Source organism: Vidua chalybeata, chromosome 13, assembly GCF_026979565.1.
Source record: "Vidua chalybeata isolate OUT-0048 chromosome 13, bVidCha1 merged haplotype, whole genome shotgun sequence".
Lineage (NCBI taxonomy): Eukaryota > Metazoa > Chordata > Aves > Passeriformes > Viduidae > Vidua > Vidua chalybeata.
In genome coordinates, this window is record NC_071542.1 from 10,179,263 (window position 1) to 10,200,803 (window position 21,541).

Here is a 21,541-nt window from a genome sequence, read left to right on the forward strand (position 1 = left end):
AGCACTAGTCACTTCTACTCTGTATAGTCTACCTGACCTTGTGATTTGACCCACACTTTTTTCCTCTTTAAATAAAAAGGAAATGAAAACAGAGCAAAATGGGCTATTACAGTAAACATTACAAAGTTATTATTATCCACTATAACTACTACCCACCATTCCATGAAAAAATGGTAAATTCTACATTCAGACTTGATCTGTCCATCAGACTAGCACTAATACCTTAACTTTGGTTAACTGTGACTCCATTAAGTTTCTTACCAACACAGACACGTCCATCCAGTCCTACTGCAAGGCCAGGGAAGCATTCACATCTGAAAGAGCCATCAGTGTTCACACAGCGCCCGTTCATGCATATTCCATCTGTCTCACACTCATTGATGTCTGTTGGAGAACAGAATGAGCTTTATTAGAAGTTAAAATACATAGTGTTCGATGCCTGGCTGACACTTGTATTTGTGCAGCTAATTTTCAATATATCCTATAGAAAAATATCAAGGGTAAATGGAAAGCAGTTCAAGTAAAGATTTTGTTAGGAATAATGATGAATTCATTCTTTGAAATAGAATAAGAAAATGCCAAATTCAGGAAAAATAAACAGAATAAAATTATTTTGCTCTTCTTGGAGAATAAAAGGGACTACATTTTCCTTACTTGTTCCCAGACGTACATGTTCCAATTTAAGGGTCATTCAGGTAAAATCATAATTGGAGGAAGGAGGAAACTGTGGCTGCTAAGACAAAGGACTTGTGTAGGATATAACAGGACATTCCCTTTCCATATTAACAGTTCATGCTGCAAGAAATCAGTCCAAATAGCAAATTGAATCTTTCACCCCTTCACAAGGTGCCTTCACATGGCCACCAAAGAATTTCCTCTCATCCTGCTGCACATCTGAATCTCCCCAGTCAGCCCCTGCCTGCAGCCCCTGTGTCTCTGGTGATCTGCATGACAATTGGGTTTTCCTATCAGATGCTCATTACAGCCCATTTTATAAACTTTCAATGAACAGAGTGCACTCCTTGAAAGGAATTCATTAATGATTTGAGCCCTGAGCAACTGCCCGGCACAAGCCACCATCTCTGCCCAATAATGGCACATTGGACAATAAGGCCCATGGCAATGAAATAGAGGAATGAAAATTTATAATATTAAACTATCACACAGAGATGTTAAACTAGTAAAAAACCTATATAGGCTATGTATCCTGATAATAGTAAGATCATTCTCTAGATGTAGAGAGCACACTATCATTTTAGAAATGACAAAGAGAAGGAGTGTTATAAATATTGTTTGGAAGTATGTATAACCTTTATAAAATAATCACTTCATAACAATTCTCCATGCTATATACAAGAGACAGTGTGTGTGACAATTTCCTTTTTTCTGACCTTAAAAGGGCAAATTGAGAGTGAAACACCTCTGTGTTTTACTTAGTTTGTGTTGTTTGGCATAAAAAACGGCTTGTATGATCCAAGATTCCTTCTTCAAACTGCATTTTAAAATAAAAGCTATATTTAAGTACATGGGCTCAACTAATTTTTACTTCATCCTACAATCTTTTGTTCTGTTTCAGACAAATTTTAGATGTTTTCCCACTTTAAATTTAGTCCTTACTCAGTGCAGGTAAAAACGGAGCTGGGATTCAAAATGAGCCCATGCTATTTAATGGTGTAGACCGTTATTTTGGTGAACAACACTGAACTCCTATAACAGATTCTCCTACAAGCAAAAAAAAAAAAAAAAAAAAAAAAAAGCCGCTTTCCTTTTTAAAGGTTATTTCTAGAAACAGAAAGGCAAAATTACTTCTTTCCCATTTCCTGTAGTTCATTTTTTAAAAAAGGTTTTGTAACCTAGTAAAGGGAGAAATGTGTCATCTATTTTCTTTTGTACTGATTTACGAATGTGTTGGAAATACCACTACAGAATTTTTAAAGGTAAAGTGGGTCACTTAAAATGGTGTAAGTCAGCTGAAAACCTGGTTCCTGTAAAGATGGGTAAAAAGCCTCTGCTTTTACCAGACCTGAGATTCCACAGAGTAAATCAACTTCACCCACAGGAATAAAGTCCAAATTTCTAACCTTGAGAATGCTCCGCTGTCTTCTGTGGTAAAAGTCACCATTTGGACGACTTAAAATATATTCAGCCTGGTTCTGGAAAGCCAACTAATGGATTCATTCTCCATGTTCAATGAGTTTTGCCTTTTCTGCTTAGCTTGCTTAGTAGTGCTAGCTGGGTACACAAAGTCCTCTAATTTTAAGCAAGAAAAATTTACTCAGACTACTAAACTACCATTTTCAATTGCCTTGCAATGACTTTTAATTTGGGGAATTCCTGTTGATCTAAAGATGAACAGAAATAATGCTTCAAATTTCTGCATACCTGATATGTGTTTCTGAAAAATCATAATTGAAAGAAGCTAATGGTGAATAAATTTAGCATGTCTTGTATTTCAGGGAATATACAAGACTATGGTGTAACATTATTTTTTGGCATGTTATTTCAGAAAGTCTAAGTGGAATTTTTTACCAGACAGCCAAGCATATGCCCTGTACTTGTACTTAAATTCCAGTTTTATGGAACTAAGTGTTAATTACATTAGCCCCATCTTTGGATTAGAAGACCTTCCTAACAGTTGAAAACTCAGCTTGGAGGACATCAAACAAGACAGTTATAGAAGCAATGAGTTGCACTTTTCCATTCCTTTGTCAATCCCCTAGTTCTGCAAAAACACACGTGCAATTCCCTATCAAAACCACTCAGGCAGGAAACGAATTTGCTGCAGAAATGTCCGTTTGTGTAAACACTCCCTGTACATCCAAGCATGACCTTAGAGTTTTCTAGCAATGGGGAACAAAGATAACAGACCTCCTTCTTGCTTGCTCCAAAGAGTATCACTTATTGCAACAAACCAAGCCTTTTTATGCTCTAAACTTCACCCAAACAGGCACGCGCTGGCTGCCTGCCACTGTGGTGCGGCTGTTCACGTGTCCTTTTACCAAACCAGCTCTCTGATCCCATAGTGCCCAACCAACCACTCTCACCAACCAACCACTGCCCAACGCACAGGGTGACCACACACCAGCCCTGGAACCCAGTCTCTGGTTATATGACCTGTTCTTTACCTCGCTGTTAGCTGAACCTTTCCCAGAGTGCTTTCTATTGCTTACCAGAAGTGAACAGAATTTCTTATCTTCCACACCTTCCCCTTCTTTATTCAATCAATAAAAGCACAGCAAAAACAACTATGCCACTGACAAAGAGACACACAGCATAGGAAAACAAAAAGACAGCATCCAATATCCCCTGGAAGAGAGTTGCTTTTTCTGCATTTGGAAATAAATGGCTACTGTTCCAAAGTTCACATGGCCTGGGCTCGGGGGTGTGCTGTTCAGGCAGGAGGGAGTCCATTGGCTGGAAATGCTGACTTTGACGCTTCTGAATGTATTTCTGGAATCATGGAGCAGGGAATAACTGAAGAAAGTAAGCAGGAACATAACGATATGATGGTGAGTGCAGTGAGACACAAGGCCTCTATTGGCAGGCTGCCTCTGCAAGCTTTCAGGCACAGCCATGTTCCTGGCAGCCCTACCCTGCTCCTGCTTTGGCCACAAGGGCTGGATGGTGATTAGGTCATTTTTCCTCTCACTGGCATTTGTCTCAGAGGCGATCAACGTTTGTCTAGATGAGCAGGTAACCACTTTGTACCTGCTGGTGATAGAACACATGCATATCTCTCCCCTAGGTTAGTAAATCAGCTGGGCCTTGCCATTGCACACCCAATTGTGGATCCCTAAATAAAACTTTTGGAAATTGGTTCTGCACACAGATCTTCAGAGCAGTATCGCTCTGCCAGGGATCAAAATTGATGATCTGCATTCATAAAATTTAGTGTAAACTTGCATTACCTAAATGTTCTTGAGGAGCTGTATTCCTCTTTTTTGTTTTTGATAACATGCACTTCTCTGACTATGAACAGTAAAACAACGCCTCTAATAAAACAAAAAGTGCACACCAAGCAAAAATAAGCAAGGTAATACATCATCAACTGCCTAAATACCCAGGGTCTGCAATCACTGAGGAGCCTCATTTCACAGTGAGCACATGAAGGACCTTGCCCAGGAAAGGTTTCCAAGTTTACCTCGAAAAGGGGGTCCAGCTTTTATAAGACCATATCAGCAAGTCAAAGTGACTTGATAACATTTTTAGTGCAGAAACACCTGGGTCTGTTGGTATACTTCCCGACCAGCCAGGACCAGGGCTTGGCCAGAGCCTAGGCCTTGACAGGAAGGGTTTCCCTAAAATATCCTTTAAGCAAACCTCTATCTATATCAGTTGGGAATGTTTCTTAAAATTATACATTTCTTGCAGACAAGTAGCTAAATAATCAATGGTAACATGAACAACCTACGAACAACTGAAGGAATGCATAAATCCCTTTAAAAAACTCTATGTATTAACATTATGGTATATGGAATCACTAATCATATTAACTGCTTCTTGTGTAAAACTCTCCAAAGCCAACACTGCTGCACAAAGTCCACCCTGCTGAGTGGAACCACCTGCCTGAGTCATTGCATATATCCATTTATGATCTTCCTGTCACCTATTTCCATCCATGATCCTCTTGCCCTCACTGCACAATCCATCAAAAAAAAAAAAAATTACATGCATCAAAATAAGGCTGTAGCACACAAGAGTTTGTTGGTGTTAAAGGCAAGCAAACAACACTTCTGCAACAACTTGTCCGAAGGCAAAAAGAAAAAAAAAAATCTCTGTCACAAAATCTGCCAACACTGCATGAAAAGCATCTGAATTCTGCCAAGAGACAACAGCCTGGCACACAGACAAACACAAATTACAACTCCCATCCATGATATCCGAAAGAGACATCATCAACTACAAGGTAAATTATTTTATCTAGACAACAAATGTACTGAACAAGCTCTCTGATCCCGTGGTGTCCATGCGTCTCGCCAACAAATCACTGCCTCATGCACTAGGCAACCACACACCAGCCATACAATTTGTTCTCTGGTTATATGAGCTGGTCTTTACCTCACTATTAGCTGAACATTTCCCAGAGTGTTTTCTGTTGCTCACCAGAAGTGAACAGGATTTCTTATCTTGCACAGAGTTTTAGCTTGTGTAAGATTTTAATGTATGCATTTGACAAACAAATTCGGGATATGCAGTGTCAACAATGAGTGTTTCACAGACTTGCAGTTCTGTAGGACACAAGTTATTTACTTTGCACATTTGGCATGTCAAAGGACTCAATAAAGACAAACATTAAAATATACAGAAGACATTATTAAAGATCAAACTTTTAAAAATTTAGTAACATGACTGGAGAGAGCTGTGCTCCTCTAACTGCTGAAGACCTGGCAATTGTTTCATGATACTTTGGGCAAATGGAAGAAAGGAGACAAATATGAAGAAGATAAAAAGTGTAATTTGTGTGTCCAGGTTTCAAAATCTGGTTTGATTTTGATCCAGTAACAATTTTAACACATAATAAATGTTTGCATGCTCATTCATAAAGAACAAGGCTTAGTGTAAGTGCGAAAAGCAGTAGGAGAAATCCTTCTTTTTACTGAAAGATTTGTTTCAACTTTCAGCAGGAATCAGTTGAAGTTCTCTGCAATTTCAGATAATTATTCAAATATTCCTCCTTTGATGCAGAGAAGTAACCTTTCTCTAGAGCCAGAAACCTCTTTTTGACAGTATCCAAACTCCTAGTCAGGAGGAGGCTGAACATCGTAACAGAGGTTGAACACCCTTGTGTTTTAAGTAGTCAGAGTTACCATCTTTTTGGGTGGTATTTCAGGGCACAGATTGATGTAATTTTAGATTTTTTTTTTTTTAATACCAAAAGATACTCAAGGCAAAAATCAAGAGAAGCATTTGGTCTCATCTGAGCTTGCATCCATGAGCCAAATCCTTGTTAATGACACAGAGAGCAGCCAGTGATCTCTGGGAACACAACTGGCTGATGTGCCATGACCTGATGGGCATTGAAGTCTCACTGACATCCCCCACACAGACCAGCTGGAAAACAAGCTTTGGTAAAGCACTCACATCCCACATGGAAATCAGGTAAGAATTGAAATAAATGCCATTGCTCTAAGTGTGTGAAGGCTGCAGCCAACACAGCCAGCAGCTGTTAGGCTAAGGAGACATTTGCGTGGTAATGCACAATAGCTCATTTGCATCCATGCAGCAAATGGAAAAGACAATCTTGCTGTGGTGCTCATGTCTGCATCTTGGTCACACCAAGTGTGGGGCACTCCTCAGAGATGCTGTATTGTCTAGGAGCACCCAGACAGGAATGGGAGAAAAGCCCAAAAAAGGCAATAAGCCAGGATGTTTGGGTGGCTGAAGGCAGAATACTTTCAAAAGCCAAACACAAAATGTGAGATATACTGGAACCATCTACAGAAGACACCATAGGCAAAAAACCCAGAGTTTAACTAGGTCAGATTATGCAGTCCTTGTTCAAAGAATATTTCCCACTGGCTGGTTGGGGTGGTTGCTCAACAGTGTGGAGAAGACTGAGTACTGTCTTGCACAATGACAAATAATTCCAGCTGATTAAAAAAGCGTATCTGCTGAGAACTCTGCCCCATACCTCTTGTTCCCAAGAATCACAAATAAGGTTATTCTTGAAGCTACCCAGAGAGACATGACTCCCAAGTTTTGAGAACCTATAATTTATTGTGCTTACCCGTGCAATAGCGTCCATCAGATGCTAACTGGAACCCTGGTTTACAAATGCATTTAAAACTGCCATCTTCATTGATGCACATCCCATTGAGGCAAATGTTCCTGATGCTGCATTCATCCATATCTGAAAATGTACACGATAGGCATAATGCTCATAATGTTTAAGCATAAGAACTGTTACTGGTTATATCCAAAAGATAAACCTTAATTTTTTTCTAAGTGTCAGAGCTATAATGATAATGAGAAACATATGATGGGACATACTGCACTGTCCTAGAGGATGTGTCAAAGCAATGACTCCATTTTTCATAACGAATCATTAACATAAAAAGGAATGAATCCAAAAAAAGCAAAGAGAACAAAAACGGATGAGAAACTGGACAGCTTAAGAACTTCCAGTTGGTAAAAGTCATCAAAAAGTCATCAAAAAGAGAATGGATGTAATTAAAGAGGGTTTGACATCTTAATCTAAATAGAAGTTAGGTTAGAAGCAGCCTCCTGTTTGGAATGTAAATACAATTTTATGTTACTAAGAAGACCTGAAGGGAGAGGAGCGAACATTTGGGTTTGGAGTGAAAACTTTTATAACCTCCACTGGACAAGTCTAAGATTTATGATATGGGAGAATTCCCAGCACTGTGCTCAAGCATAAATTCTGTGGGCACTGCCATCCTCAACTTCCATTTAAAATAAAACCTGTCCTTTCCTTTATTCAGCATGACAGGCCATACAAAAGGGTACTTACTAATTACAGCTTCATTAAAGCATTATTCAACCTCTGAGCTAATGGGATATCATGGAGGATTCAAATAGGAAAAGGTGGAGGTCTCAGACACTGTTATTCTGAACTCTGCACAGTTACTCACAAAATGGGAAAGGAAAAAAAAAAAGGCAAGTACAGAGAATTCTGTTCTTGATTTGAGTAAGCTTTTATATCCTCTCAGTCTTTACTTCGTCCTGGCGCAGATGAAATCAGTTTCGGATGTTACATCCAAAAAAAAATCAGTAGTATTTACCAGTTTCATCTAAAGAGCTACACACAGTTACATTAAGGTATGGCACAAGGCCATGGTCTTTACTGATTAGTGTATGTGCATACAACTCAATGCATTACAACGCCAGAGATGAAACTGTTTCATAAGTGGATGCAACAGACATTCTGGCAGCACATGCAATGGAATTAAAAATGTTTTACCAGACTGCCGATGTCCTGGTTTTTATTACTATTAGCACATGGTATTTGGTGGGAAAGGAAGAAATCAGAATACAGAGTTTTTTCCTGAATAGTCTTATTTCCAAATATATTTAGTCAATGTACTTCCATAATAAGATATTTTAAAAGCAGCTTATGGTGGTAAACTATATCAAAAAAAAGAGTCAGGAAAAATAGAGTCTTAAAATGTCTGTCTCTACCAAGGATTAACAGCATCACTACTAGCACATAAAATCACTGGATCATAATGACATTACAATATATTCAGAATCGTGCTATTTTCCTTAATATTGCAGCTGTCTTGGACAGAAATTACACTTCTAGACATAGTGTGTTTTCTTTTTACTTACAGGCTAAGTCAGACAAAAATAATTTATGATTTAAAAAAAAAATCATGTATCTATCCCAACCAGGAATTTTGGCATAAAGTCTTTGAGCTGAATCACTGAGATAATATTCTGCCAAAAATGTTTCTAAGAACAGTGCTTGAAATTCTTTTAACGTATGAATAGATCATTGGGAACCCTCCCAAGGACCTTGGGAAGCATGATAAAGAACATTCTTCTTTTTTCCCCTTTACTAAAGGTCTGGGAGGTAGGAACACATCAATTATGTTTACAAATTTTTGTTAAAACAATTTTTATAGGTCAGACCAGCCTGCATCTACATAAACCACATTGCTAGTCACCCAGTAAGATCCCATAAAGCATGCTGTTAAGCACACAGTAAAATCAGGCAGCATGTGACTTGTGCTATGTTTTAAAATGTACCACTCCCATCAAAGCAACTGCATTTTGTGATAGTGGTATGTGCTATTTCTCTTGCTGGACAGACATCCCGTTGAGGATTGCCAAACCAAGGCTCCAGAACTGGCTGCAAAAGACATTTTATTTGCCCTCCCAGATACAGCAAAAGGTATTTGGATATCTGACTCGTTGCTCCTTTCCTTCCCTCCCACCAGGGGTCCTTTTCTTTTTCATTTATGTGAATAACCTCTTGCAACTGTAATTACTGATAGGGAATAACTTCAGAAAAGTCTTACCTTCACAGTTTTTCCCATCAGCTGCCACTTGAAAGCCAGCATTACACACACAGTGAAAACTGCCATCTGTATTTATGCATCGTCCATTATTACAGATACGACCATTCTGTAAGCATTCATCGATGTCTGAAAGCCAACCAGAAAGAAAAATAACATTTTGGGAGATTCCTTTTTAATACTCAAGAGGAATTTTCCCCATTTGCCCTTCCCGCAGGTTTTTAAACCTCCATGGAAACTGTATTACCTGAAAAATTATTGAAATTTTGATTTTCATAACTGAACTTTATGGGGGTGGAAAATGTTTGTCAGCTTGAAATTTCAAGTTGCTGTGAAAGAATTTCAGTGAACACTACCCTGCAGCTTTCTCAAACAATAATCACAATTTCTGCGGGTTTTTTTTCTGCTCATCATTAAAATATTTTTACTGAACTTTAATTTAACAGTACCTAACTACTTAAGGAAAGATGTGGTAAAGTGTGTCTTTTGCTGCTGCTTTGTAAGATAACAGGAATGTTCAAGACTTTCCCACCTCAGAAGAATTTCTCCTGCTTACTTTGTATTTGAAACATCAGATCCTCATTCCCCTCTCTCTGCAGGAGGTGCTTGGCAAATGCTTTGGAGGACCTGAAGAGTGATATCACACGAGGCTGGCAGCTCTCCCTCTCCTCCAAAGGAGGGGAGAGGAGATGCTGAGACAGACTGTCTAGACATTTTTCAGATTGCTCAGTATTCTCCATCAAGGCCTGGACCATCTCCCAGAGATTCCTGCACACAGGGGACTCTGCTCACAGAGATCACAACCAGCCCATGCAGACCTGTCTATTATGCACCCACGCTTCCCAAATACCCTGGGGGTGCCCTTCCCTGAGCCCTGTCTGTGGAAATGCATTACTGCACTTCAGGAAGAAGTGGAGCACAGGGTGTCCTCCCAAATGCCCCTGCTCTCTGGACACTTAGGCCAGGGGAGCTGATACTTCTTGGCATTGTGAACCTATACTTGCCTTCTTAGCAGCATGCTAGTTCTGTGAAGAGTCTAAGAAATCCCTGAAAATCACTGTTTTGCAAGCAAGCAACCATGCCAGCAGAGGCACGAGCTGCTCAGTGACCACTCACAGCAGCAGCAGCTTGCAGCCCTCCACCAAAAGTGTACAGGCTTGATAAACCTCATTTGATAAACAAGCATCATCAAGCAGCAATGCATATATGTGAGTTTCCTCTCTGCTCAGTCCCTTTTCACCCCACTTTTCTGACCCTTGATTGTATCCGTGTCTGGCTTCAGCTACTCCACCAGCTTTCTTCCTTAGGACAGACAGAAATGCTACAGCATCTCAAGGCCTTTTAATTTTTAGAGCTTATTTGGTTTTGTATTTTTATGCATCTGATGCCATTTAAATGTGTTGAAAATTAATACTGAACCTCATTGTTCTTTACATGCACACAGCTAATCAGAGTCCCACTACTAGTCCAACATATTTCTAATTTTCAAATGAAATAACATCACCATTTTTCCTCCTCAGAGAAACTTGCAAAACATCAAAGTCCCCTCTCTTAATGAAATATCCAAAACTGCTGTCATCTCCCTGTAAGACCTGACCTCCTCTCATCAGAAATGTTGAGCAGATTATAGTAAGCATTTAGCTGTTAAAGCACACAGTTATAGCTAATAATCATAAAATTTCACCTTTTTTGAGGTCCATTTCATATCCTTTCTTCTGCAATTGAGAAGCATTTTTGTTCAAATCATTAATCATAATATGACTTTATTCACCTATGTCTCCAATTAAGATATTAATTCAGCCAAGCTCATACTAGAATTTTAAGGAATCCTAAGAATGGATGCATCAGTAGCTTGCAATACAGATTGCAATGTTTAGTCACCAATCAGTCACCATGCAGAAGAAACCCTCCCATGGAACCTCAGAGCAAGGAATAAACAAACATCTGGTCATTATGAAGATTTTTTCAAGAGCTTGAGAGACTTTGTAAGGAACACATTTCCAAAAGCACATCAGCACAGATATATCTGTGCATGCAAAAAAATAAAATCTCAACATCCAATTCTACAGCAAATGCTGATTTAGCAGGCACCAGTGCTATATGTACATTTTGCCAAATGCACCCCACTAGCCTTTTTCTTTTTCCTATACTGGCCCTAAAAATTCCTTTAGAAAACAAAGATTCTGCACATCGCAGCATTTTCTGCTCTGTCTGTCAAGCAGGCACAGCTCCCATAGACTGCAAAGGAACTGCTAAGTGACCACACTTAAATGCCATTAAGCTACTGGGCTTCTGACAACCATGTGTTTGTGTAATGAATCAGTCAAATTAAAAGTGTGTGACAAAAATGACTCATGAGTAAATTCATCACAGCTGAGACTCCCCTTCAGCACTCCCTCACCACCAGTCAGCTGAACTATGAAGATGCTTCTGCAACACGGCTGCTTGGCAGCAATTAGGTCAAATACTCCCCAGCAACAGGCAGCAGTGGTGCTGGCTCTGCATGTCTTCCTGGACCAGAGAGCGAGCTTCTGTACCACAAACACCTTTCTGATTCACAAAAGGAAGGAAAGAAATGCACACTAATACAGGTAACTTTCTTCTGGCTTTTTAGAAACTTTCTGCTTTAGACTGAGTGCACGCTCTGCACCCTGCACCCAGTGCAGGAAGCAAAATATGAAGACAAGCTGTGATTCTGAATATTCAAACATCCTGTTTCATTTAGATGCTTCATTTCTTATGGCATATCAAAGCAATCATTTATTCTTCTGCCAGAAATCTCTCATCATGCCTTAATTATAAAGGATTGCATCCATCTACCTTTACAGTTGAATCCCTACCCCAGTTTGGGAGTCACAAAACTCTGAGAGGGTTGTTGACCACTGAGGAGCTATGTGGTCCCACTCCCGTAGGAAGACAGGATGAAGACCATCAGGACTAGAGTTGAGTCAGATCTTCAGAATAACTATAATGAGGATTCTGAGGCTTCCCCATCTAGACTTTCCCTACTTTTTTTTTTTTTTTTCACTACTTTTCCATATCTAAGTTTTCATTGCTGTAATTTATGTTTAGCTGTTTCTCTGGCAGTGAGCAGAGACAACACACAGGCAGTGTAACCTTATATTTACCCACTGGAAGTTTTATCTTTCCCCCCAGCTTCCTTAGTCTTTTATATACAAAGTGTTTCTCCAGTGAAGGGATGCTTAATTGTCCTTTAGATCTTCAACCAGCAAAAGAAAATAGTCTTAATATTAAAAAAAAAAAAACCAAAAATACCTCAGAAAACCAAGAAAATATGTATCTTCTATTTCAAAGCCAAAAATAGTGCCAAGATCCTTTTAGCACAAGACAAAATGCCTTTTCTCGTAACCCAGTCAGTGAACAGCCAGCTCCAGCAGGTCAATCATTTTTACTGCCATATCTGAATTTATTTTTTTTTTTAAACTCCCATATTTGACCCATCTGTTAAATTTTGCTTGAAAACTATTTTCCCTCCTGATACTTAGACAATAGCAGATGTGGCTGTATGCCCGTTACCTCGGCACTCTGTTCTGGTGGCCGTGCTCTGATACCCAACACGACACTGGCAGATGTAGGATCCTTGTGTGTTCACACAGTCTCCACCAACGCATGGATTCCTTTCACATTCATCTATATCTGTAGAACATGGACAATACAATTTTATTACCACACTGGCTGACAGTTATTTTTGCCTGCAGGGGTATTTTGTCATTTTGTACTTGGAGAAATAGTGCCCTTCAATCCCTAAGAAAAGGGGACATCACCGAGATCCCAACAAAAGACCCCATGTTTTAAGATAAACAGGATCTGGGAAAAATGTAATTTTCAGTAAAATACTGCATGTGTGAGAGGTAGAGGCCTTAATCCTGCATGTCCACATTCCCAGCTCCACTGAAGATTTTGACAGAACCAAAATCTTGCCTATAAGAGACAGTTAATCCTTGCTTCTATCGTTGAGCTCTTGCTGAGTTCCAAGCTTAAATGTCTCAAGAGCCCAACAAGATACTACTCATGAGCTTAAAAAGGACTTGTAAATTCTACTAAGCCTAAGTTTATGATTTTTTTTAACAATAGGTCATTGCATATTCAAAAAGCTGGTAGCATTATAGAGAGAGCATTTTCAATAACTAATAAACACATTATAGTCGTGGGTTAGTAAAATAAGAAATCCTTGCTTCTGTATAATTTTGTTACAGGATTTGTTAAATACTGTTTTAAAGGCAAAATTGTTGTAAAAATAAGTTTGCCATTGAAATCAATCCGTTTGTCAAAGTCTCTTTACTGGGGTTTTTTTTGGAGGTGGGGCTCTTCTATTTAAGAACTCAGTTATTACATTGTGTGGAGAAGAATGTTTATTTCTCTAAAATGAAATTCCCCTCTGTGATTTACAGCAGCAAACCACATACCAAGGCATTCCTCTCTACCATGCAGTTGGAATCCTTTGTTGCACTCGCAGCGGTAGCTCCCAGGAGTGGGAATACAACGTCCATTTCGGCAGAGATGTCGGAATGCTTGGCAATAGTCAGTTAAGTTCACCGGCAGGATTGCTGAAATAACAACAGTTGGAACAATATTTTAATAGTTCATCATAATAGCTTCTGATAATCTACAACTTGAGCAGGATTTTCCATTAAAAATCAGCATTTACCTTCCATTGTGATGTGAATTACATAGTGGAATAGGAGAGAGAAAATGGCACTTTGACTCTTAGAGATTTGTTTGAAAACAGCTAACAACCACAGAAATTTTCACTGAGGCAAGTCTGGTTGTGTTTTCATCTTTTGTCCTGTCAAAGAGGAACATTGTCTGCTCATACCTAGAGGTAAAGTGGGTGTGTGGCACTGCAGGGACTCTCCTAAGAGCCTGGAGTAGCAAAGAGCAGGCAGACTGGTTCATTATTTTCACTTTGCCAGATAGCAGTGAGGAGGGCAGGGATAACCCTGGGAATATGCCTATACTGTCTTTGGCAGGCAGGCGTGAGCTGGCTCTGTCCCTACTACCAGCTGACCAGAAGCTGTGCAGCTACGTCAGTGCAGTGTCAGCCTGAGCTAAAATACTTTGCCTCTTAGGCTTATTAGCTCAGCTTGGTGCTGAACCAAGACTAAATAGTTTCAGCTGGTGCCAGTGCAAGCAGAGACTGCTTGCATCTGCACAGAGCATGGGCAAAATCAGCTTACGTTTACTTGCAAAAGAGTATGTGGCTATGCCAAATGATTTCAGGTGGCACATGCCTACTCCAGACCACATGGGCATGTAGTAAATTCTCTGAGCAAAGACAGAAAAAGGGCTATATTAAATTGGTATGTTACTCTATATTGGTAGTCTGCTCTGCCTTCCTTCTTACTTTAGGGAAAACTAACTCATCTATGTGTATCACTAAAATAGCTCTTTCTGTGCACTGGGTTAGTCTCCAGTGTCCAGCAGAGTTTTGATCAGTACATTTCCTACCTGGCCAAGTGCAAGTGAGGAAAACAACCTGAAAGAAGTTGCTTTCTCTCAGACAAGCTCTTAAATGTAAATATCTTTCACAACCTAGTCAAAGAGCTATTCAAACTCTGCAGTGCTGACATGCAGCAAAGTTCACAACAGCCTTAAAATAACAGTAATGTAACTACTACAATACAGGAGCCACAGTACAGACAATGAGAATGTAATTTTTGAAACCTGTCTTATCAGGGAGAACACTACTAATGAGGTAGGTATCTTGCCACAAGGTACACGGTAGGCAGGATCTGATTAAAAGGATATCCAGAGCCTCATGTCCACATACAGTATGTAAAAGACACTAACAGCTGGAGTGAGCACACTGCTCTTGAGAAAGGCGTGTTTTTAAAGAAGCTAAATGCACATGGTGCAAGGAAAGGTTATTTCTTTCTCTCTTACGATGAACTGGTGGAACCCGAGATGGATAGATGATTTCTGGATGTGGAGGAGGGTAAACATCAGGAATGAGTGGCGGAGGGATGATGTCAGGACGGGCTGGAGGAAGGTCAGGTCTTGCTGGCAGCATAGCAGCTACTGTGCACAATTTACGATACTCGTCTGAAACAAGAAAACATGAATGCTGTTTTAGACTCTTGCAGCCTGTTCCATTTAATCCAACACTCCCCCTTTTTGCAGTGTTTCAGATTAGCAAGAACAAATCTTAAATAATCTGGAAAATGTGAGCCTATATGTTTTCTTCATAGCACCAAGCTTTGCTCTCTGAATTGAGTCATTAATCCACAGAATCTCAACACTACTTGTCAGAAGACTGCCAGTAAAAAGGTAACAGAACTGACATTCTGGACATGAAATTGAACAGTGAGGCAGGGACCTGATCCTAATCTACTTAGTCTTCTTTCAAGCAAAAATCTTTGGTGAACTCAGTGTGAAGTTTAACTAAAGAAGGACTTTTGGATTTGATCCCAAGTTAATTTAATCGAAAGCTTGCCACAGAGTTAGAAAAATACTGAACAGGGAAAAAAGCCCAGCTTCAACTGGGTTTCTTAAAAGGTAGCCTCCTAAAACAAAGAAATACAAATATAAGCAATGAGGCAAAACCAATTAGAGAATGAATATACTAACACTATTTCCCTGGGAAAATTAAGTTTGCCAACAAAAGCAGAAACCAAATAAGGTGCAGTCTAAGCAGTGTAGCCAAAGAGAAACCAAGTCAGATCCACAGAAAGTCATCCTTTTCCAGGTGATGGGAAAATGATCTATTTTGCTGTAAGCACAGTCTATGGTGAGTGTGTTGCATTCTCCTATTCTTTAGCTCTAATAGTGGCATCTCCCCTACTGCCCCACTTTTCCTCTTGCCCATGACTCTTTTGTCTTCGGGAAGTCTGGGTTTGGAACTTGCAATCCAAAAAATGCACACAGAGTATCACAATTAAAGACCACATTCCAGCTGACCTAATTCATGTTCACAATTTGTGTGCACACAAGTAATTATTTGTGCAGTATCTTTGAACTTCAAAATTTAAAGTCTGTGGAACAACAGGGAAGAGAAATTACATAATGGGGGAAAAAATCTAGAGATTAATGAATTCCTGAAACAATATGAAAAATGAGAACAGAAAAATAAAGTAAATGTTGGGAGAACTAAGCTGGATATTTCAGCCTTCAACACTTTCATCATATTTGTTTCCACCTGTAAAACACATTAGAAGCTCTTCCTGAATCACTGAGAATTTGTTGAACAAACGTCATAGCCTAAAGTTCTGCTTTTCCTGGTTATGATGTTTGCATTTATTTAATGCTGTTGGGTGATCAGTTTGTTTCATGTGTCACTGCATTTCACTCTATTGTTCCTTTTAGTCTTTAAATAGTGTCAATGGTAAAACCTGTTACACCACTTAAACAATTCCTGCCATATTATAAAAAATTACAGTTCAAGCCTTTTTTATTACAACTTTAATTTCCATGTGTAATTTCCAGCAATTCTGTAGCTACTATTTTGTAGTAGCAACTGGGTCTGCTGCCCACATTTAAAATGCAACTATTAGGTTACATTATGCAGCTAGTGCTCCCCTTTATATTGCAGTAAATTTCCATTTCAGAGTTAAAGATGCTTTGGGCCACTGGCAGCTCTAAATTCCTTGTCTTGCTTTCTCAGGATACACTAAGTAAGGAATATCTGAACTTGATTAAATAATGACAGCAATACCTTAAATGCATGTAAAGCTTTTCAAATCATTTCAAAGCACTTTTAAAAAGAGTAATTTATAGTCTCAATTTATATCTCAGGTCAGAAGCAAAACCAAAAAAGAAGTGGCATGTAACCATGATCTGGAAGACCTTGCATGGATTTATGAGTCAGGAAGTCCTGGGTTCTAGCTCCTTCTCCATGACGTCTCAGTCTGCAGCTTTGGCCAAATTACTTTACTTTTCCACCAAGTTTACTCACCAGTTAGATATGAATAATTAGAAAGTATTTGAAGAAAGCAAGAACTGTGTTAAGACTGAAAAATTTTTCCTTGTCTTCCTATTTCAGATGGTTATCAATAGAGTGCACTATGTTTTTAGCAATGTTCTAGCCAGTTTTCAAGTTTTAACATGCTAAAATGTTATTAATGAGACAGTGACAGAAACAGAAAGTCTTCCAACAATTCTGATTGTAGATTTCTGCTCCAGTATTACGCAGTTTCACTCAAAGGATTAAAAACAAGAATAATAAAATCTCCCATATATGAACTCTGACAATTTCTTCAGAGTTACACTGCTATAGTGTTACAATCCCATTCCTCCATAAACTCTGCACCTCCCTCAACTTCCTCTCCCATGAATTCTTAAATTTCTTGTATTCTCCTTTTCTAAAGGACTTTATTAGGTCTCCAGTCCTAAACAATCTCAAAATCAGCTTCCCTCCAGTCCCTCATAATTAGTTTAACAATCTTCACCATCACCATCTTCTCTCAATTCAAGTGATACATTATCTGAGGATCTCAATACACAAGGAGGCAATAAAGAATTTTGGTAGCAGAGAGAAATCATCTTCTGTGTCAAATTTCAGGAAATATATGGCACCTCAGAAAGCTTGTCATGAGGAAGGAAATCCCGGTTTCCCAATGATAATGAAAATGCAGAGGGAATAGGGGTGTATTAGAAGGGTCTAGAAGAAGTAACTTGATCTTGAAAAGGATGTTGAAAACAAATCTGAAGCAGGTAAGGTCAGAGTAACTTGACTACAAAACACTGATTAGCAACAAATAATTCTTTGTCTGCTTGCCCTCCTGGAGGTCCTGAGCACTCATAGGGGGCTTTGCTTGAGCAGAGGACTTGGACTAAACAATCTGCCAAGGTGCCCTTCAGCCTTATAACCATTCTGTGTAGTTCTTTAATGAAAACACTACAGATAAAAACCAAACAAAAAGAAATCACTGCTAATTCAGTGTTCAGCCATGCTGACGAGAGCTCAGGTGGGTCCATACCGGTGGATCGGATGGGGCACATTTCTGGAGCGGTGGCAGGAGCGGACGCCCAGCAGCGGCCGCTGTCACAGCAGCACTGCATCTTGGACAGGGGCTGCGGCAGCTGATTGCCACAGCGCCCGTTGCTCAGCGTGGAGAAGCAGAATCCAGGGCGCACGTCTGCCAAGAGAAGGAAACAGATGGGTGACTGTCAGTTCAATGGGGAACGTGGCTTTCACAAAAGGGAAAGGTCCCATTTTTCTGGAGTGATTTGCATTATCAATGGCATAGCCCTTGCAACATTACAAGAATCAGAAAAAGAAAAAAATCTAGACAATATTTGGGCTGCTTTGGACTCAAGTGTAACCTGTGAGAAAGCTGCAGTGAAATATGGAGCGGCAATGCATTAACGGATGCAAAAATGCAGTAAAAACATATATTCAGTATATAACAACATATGCTTCCATGGCCCTAAAAAAATAACTGCAGTGTCATCTTTATTAAAGGTAGAACCAGATCAATTAAGTCTTGATTTGAAAGCACTGATGCACGGCAATAAATTCACAGCCTTGCAATTCACAAAGCATTAGTTAATTTTTCATTAGTCATGGCTTCCCCAGCTGAAGTATGTAGTGATTTGACAAGATATAGTCTTGCAGGCAAGAAAGTGCAACACAGTTTTAACTGGTGCAATCACACTGTTTATGGAGATCTGTTGGCTTCCTGTCTGAAAAGGATCGGCATGTATCGTACAAAGAATGTCCTGTACACTGATTTTATATACTCAGCTCTGTGCAATGTTGTTAGAGATAAGTCAGCTTAGAGAAGGACAAGAAAATGTGGATGGGACTAAAAAAAAATCATAAAAAATAATCTTGTGATAGCAGTGAAGCTTTAAGGAATTGTTTGACAATACGTCACATCATGCCAAACTCAATATAAGCTGTAATGTGATTTGATGCTGCATGATAAACCAGACCAAGTTGGTTTCTAAAATATACAAATAGTTGCTGTCAAAATGTAGTGGAAAAAGTTGCAGTTCTAGTCTTAAAACAGAAAACATCATTCCCTAAAGAAACAGTACTTCAATTATCCAGGGCATGGTGGATTCATGTCTAGTACCAGTGCTTTCCAGAATTCACTAGCTACACAAGTGCATATAAAAAAAAACAGGGGAGTTTTTTACTATTTTGAGGAAATTGACATATAATGATATGTTGTGAGAATCTGTGACAGTTCTGCCTTTGATTAGCTGGAACCCTAAACATGGATATTACTGACAATACAGCAAAAAGAGTCAGTTGGCCTTTATCTCCAAACTTTATTTATATCACTCATACTATCATATGATGGAAACCTGAAACAGAGAACAAAAAAATCAGGTTTCAGTTCTAATACTGGTTCTCCATTTTCTCCTGGTGCCCAGCTAAACTGCTACACATATTTACTCCTTCATCTACCCTCTTAAAAATCAAATAGAACTCCTTGGAGTTGAAACTGTTCTCCAGTACCCCTGGAGAGATACTCAGTTGTTTGGTGTGATGGTGGGGTGGATGGGAAGAAGGAAGTAATCTAACTGACCTAATCATCATCTTTTGTAATTCATCCTTCTCCATTTTAGTCACTACCAAGTTTTGAAACATTTAAGGGCAGTAATGGAAAGTGGAAAAGGAATCTACATGGGATCTGTGCAAGTACACAATGTGCCATGAAGAGATAAGCACACAGCAAACACTACAATTTTAAGAGTATGTCCAATAGCCACATAATTTTCAGAAAAAAAAGCCAGTAATTTTATGAGAAAAATACCAAATCTTTCCATATTTCTAATCAGAAGGTATTATTTTTACTTTCCCCTGCCTTTCTTTTTCTGTTCCAAATGGTAAGAACACACAAACCAGGACAAGAACAGCAGGAAATTACTTTTATCTGTTTCAGTTTTTAGTATTTATTGTTTTTACTAAAAATTATAGTCTTCTGAAATGGCAAAAAATCACCACAAGAATAAATTTCAATAAAAACGTGTCTCTCAAAAAGAAAAAATGTAAAAAGAGGCCATCAGAAGGTAACACAGACCAAACAAATTTATGTCAGCTGGAAGTATGGGCTAGCAACTTTCTTCATTGCACTCTTCATGCATTTGGGATGAGATGCCCTGCTCTTGTTTCTGTTCTTCAGCTCTAGGAGATAATATCTTTGCTTTGTCTATTCTTATTTTTAAGATTTGTAATAATGGAGCTCCTGGTGCATCCTTTGGATATCTGGCCCCAGTGCTGCTGAGCTGGAGTCTCCTAAGGGATACATTTCTCAGAAGCATTTCCTCCTCTCTAACAGAACAGACACGTTCAGCTAACACTTTTCACTAAAGACAGGCATGTTATAATTAAATCAAGAGTACATGTTTTGCCCAGCACTAACACAGATCTGGGCTCTGTCCCTGTGAATATGGCAAGTATGAGTCTGCAAATTAGAAAGAATCCAAAATATTTGCAGACAATTGATAGTGCTTCCCATTTAGCACATTTTACCTTGAAGACAAAGCCAAAATTTCAATGATGGCTCATAGTCTGACATATTATTTATTATACCTTGTCAGCATTTAAAACTCCAATTCTTTAACTGAATTACTTCAGCCTACAAATACAGGGGGTAAAAATGCTGAGAAACTGCAGGAATATGACATGGGTGTGAATGTTGGGCAGCCCTGGCAGAGCAGTGACTATAAAAAGTAAAAAGCAAATGCAAGTTGTGCATCTCTAGAAAATTTCTTTTACGGAAAGTTAAATCTTGCTCATAAATATTACGTACAGGCAGCAATCAATGGTTTAATGATCCATAGCAATTTAGAAGCTATTAATCTGAAGCAAAAAAGCAACTTAAGTGTACAGTATGGATCAAATCTACAGAAAAGTTATTCTTGGTGATGGAAGGATAGCAGTTTATTTCTTACAGCCTACAGAAATTGAATGGCACCATTCAAAATTAACCATAACCCAAACTACTTGCAGGTCTCTTGGGAAAGTTAGTATTATTTGGTACTGATCTCTACGAACTTTGGGATTCTTTCAATTTTTTTTCCAAAATTATTCCCTACCAAAAGTACTAAACAGGATGTTGTCTTGGTTCCTAGTGCTGGCACTGTGTAAGAACCTTTAAATAAATATGCTAAAACTGAGGAAATAAACCTTTCATTTGATTTTTGCTCAAAATTCAGCACTGGCACTGAAAAAATAAATTACTGCACAAAAATGAGAAAAAAACCCATTAATTAACTACTAGACCTGCCTCAGAGCAGGCTGTATACTTCCCAGAAGCATTAACTTCTAACATTGTTCTTTCAGAGCTTTGGTCCTGCAGTGGCAATCATTTCATTCACAAAGCTCTCTGGTTCCCAGTCCAGCCTTTGGAAGATGGGCTGTGCTCTACTACAGTGAAAGCCAGAGAGAACAGTTCTGCCAAATCATCAACGTCATAAAAGCACATAAAAATATCCCATACTTGGTTTATCACATTAGTTCCTTTAATTACAAAGGCCTGCATTAGGGTTTTAACAGTTGGAATGCAAATTTGCTTTTCCAAATGAGTGCTGAATATAAACCAGACTAAATTAAAGACAAGCATGAGTGCAACAATACCAAGGGGACCTTT

At 39.0% G+C, this 21,541-nt stretch overlaps 1 protein-coding gene across 1 annotated transcript in view; it reads right to left on the reverse strand.

The window, feature by feature from the left end:
* FBN1 (fibrillin 1) overlaps positions 1-21,541 on the reverse strand; it is a 145,754-nt gene that overhangs the window by 64,967 nt on the left and 59,246 nt on the right. The window contains exons 9-15 of the mRNA XM_053954527.1: positions 17,915-18,073; positions 14,883-15,041; positions 13,406-13,546; positions 12,516-12,635; positions 8,982-9,107; positions 6,728-6,850; positions 262-384 (exon numbers count right to left, since the gene is read on the reverse strand). Of these exons, the coding sequence (XP_053810502.1) occupies positions 262-384; positions 6,728-6,850; positions 8,982-9,107; positions 12,516-12,635; positions 13,406-13,546; positions 14,883-15,041; positions 17,915-18,073 (951 nt within the window). The remainder of the gene's footprint in view (positions 1-261; positions 385-6,727; positions 6,851-8,981; positions 9,108-12,515; positions 12,636-13,405; positions 13,547-14,882; positions 15,042-17,914; positions 18,074-21,541) is intronic.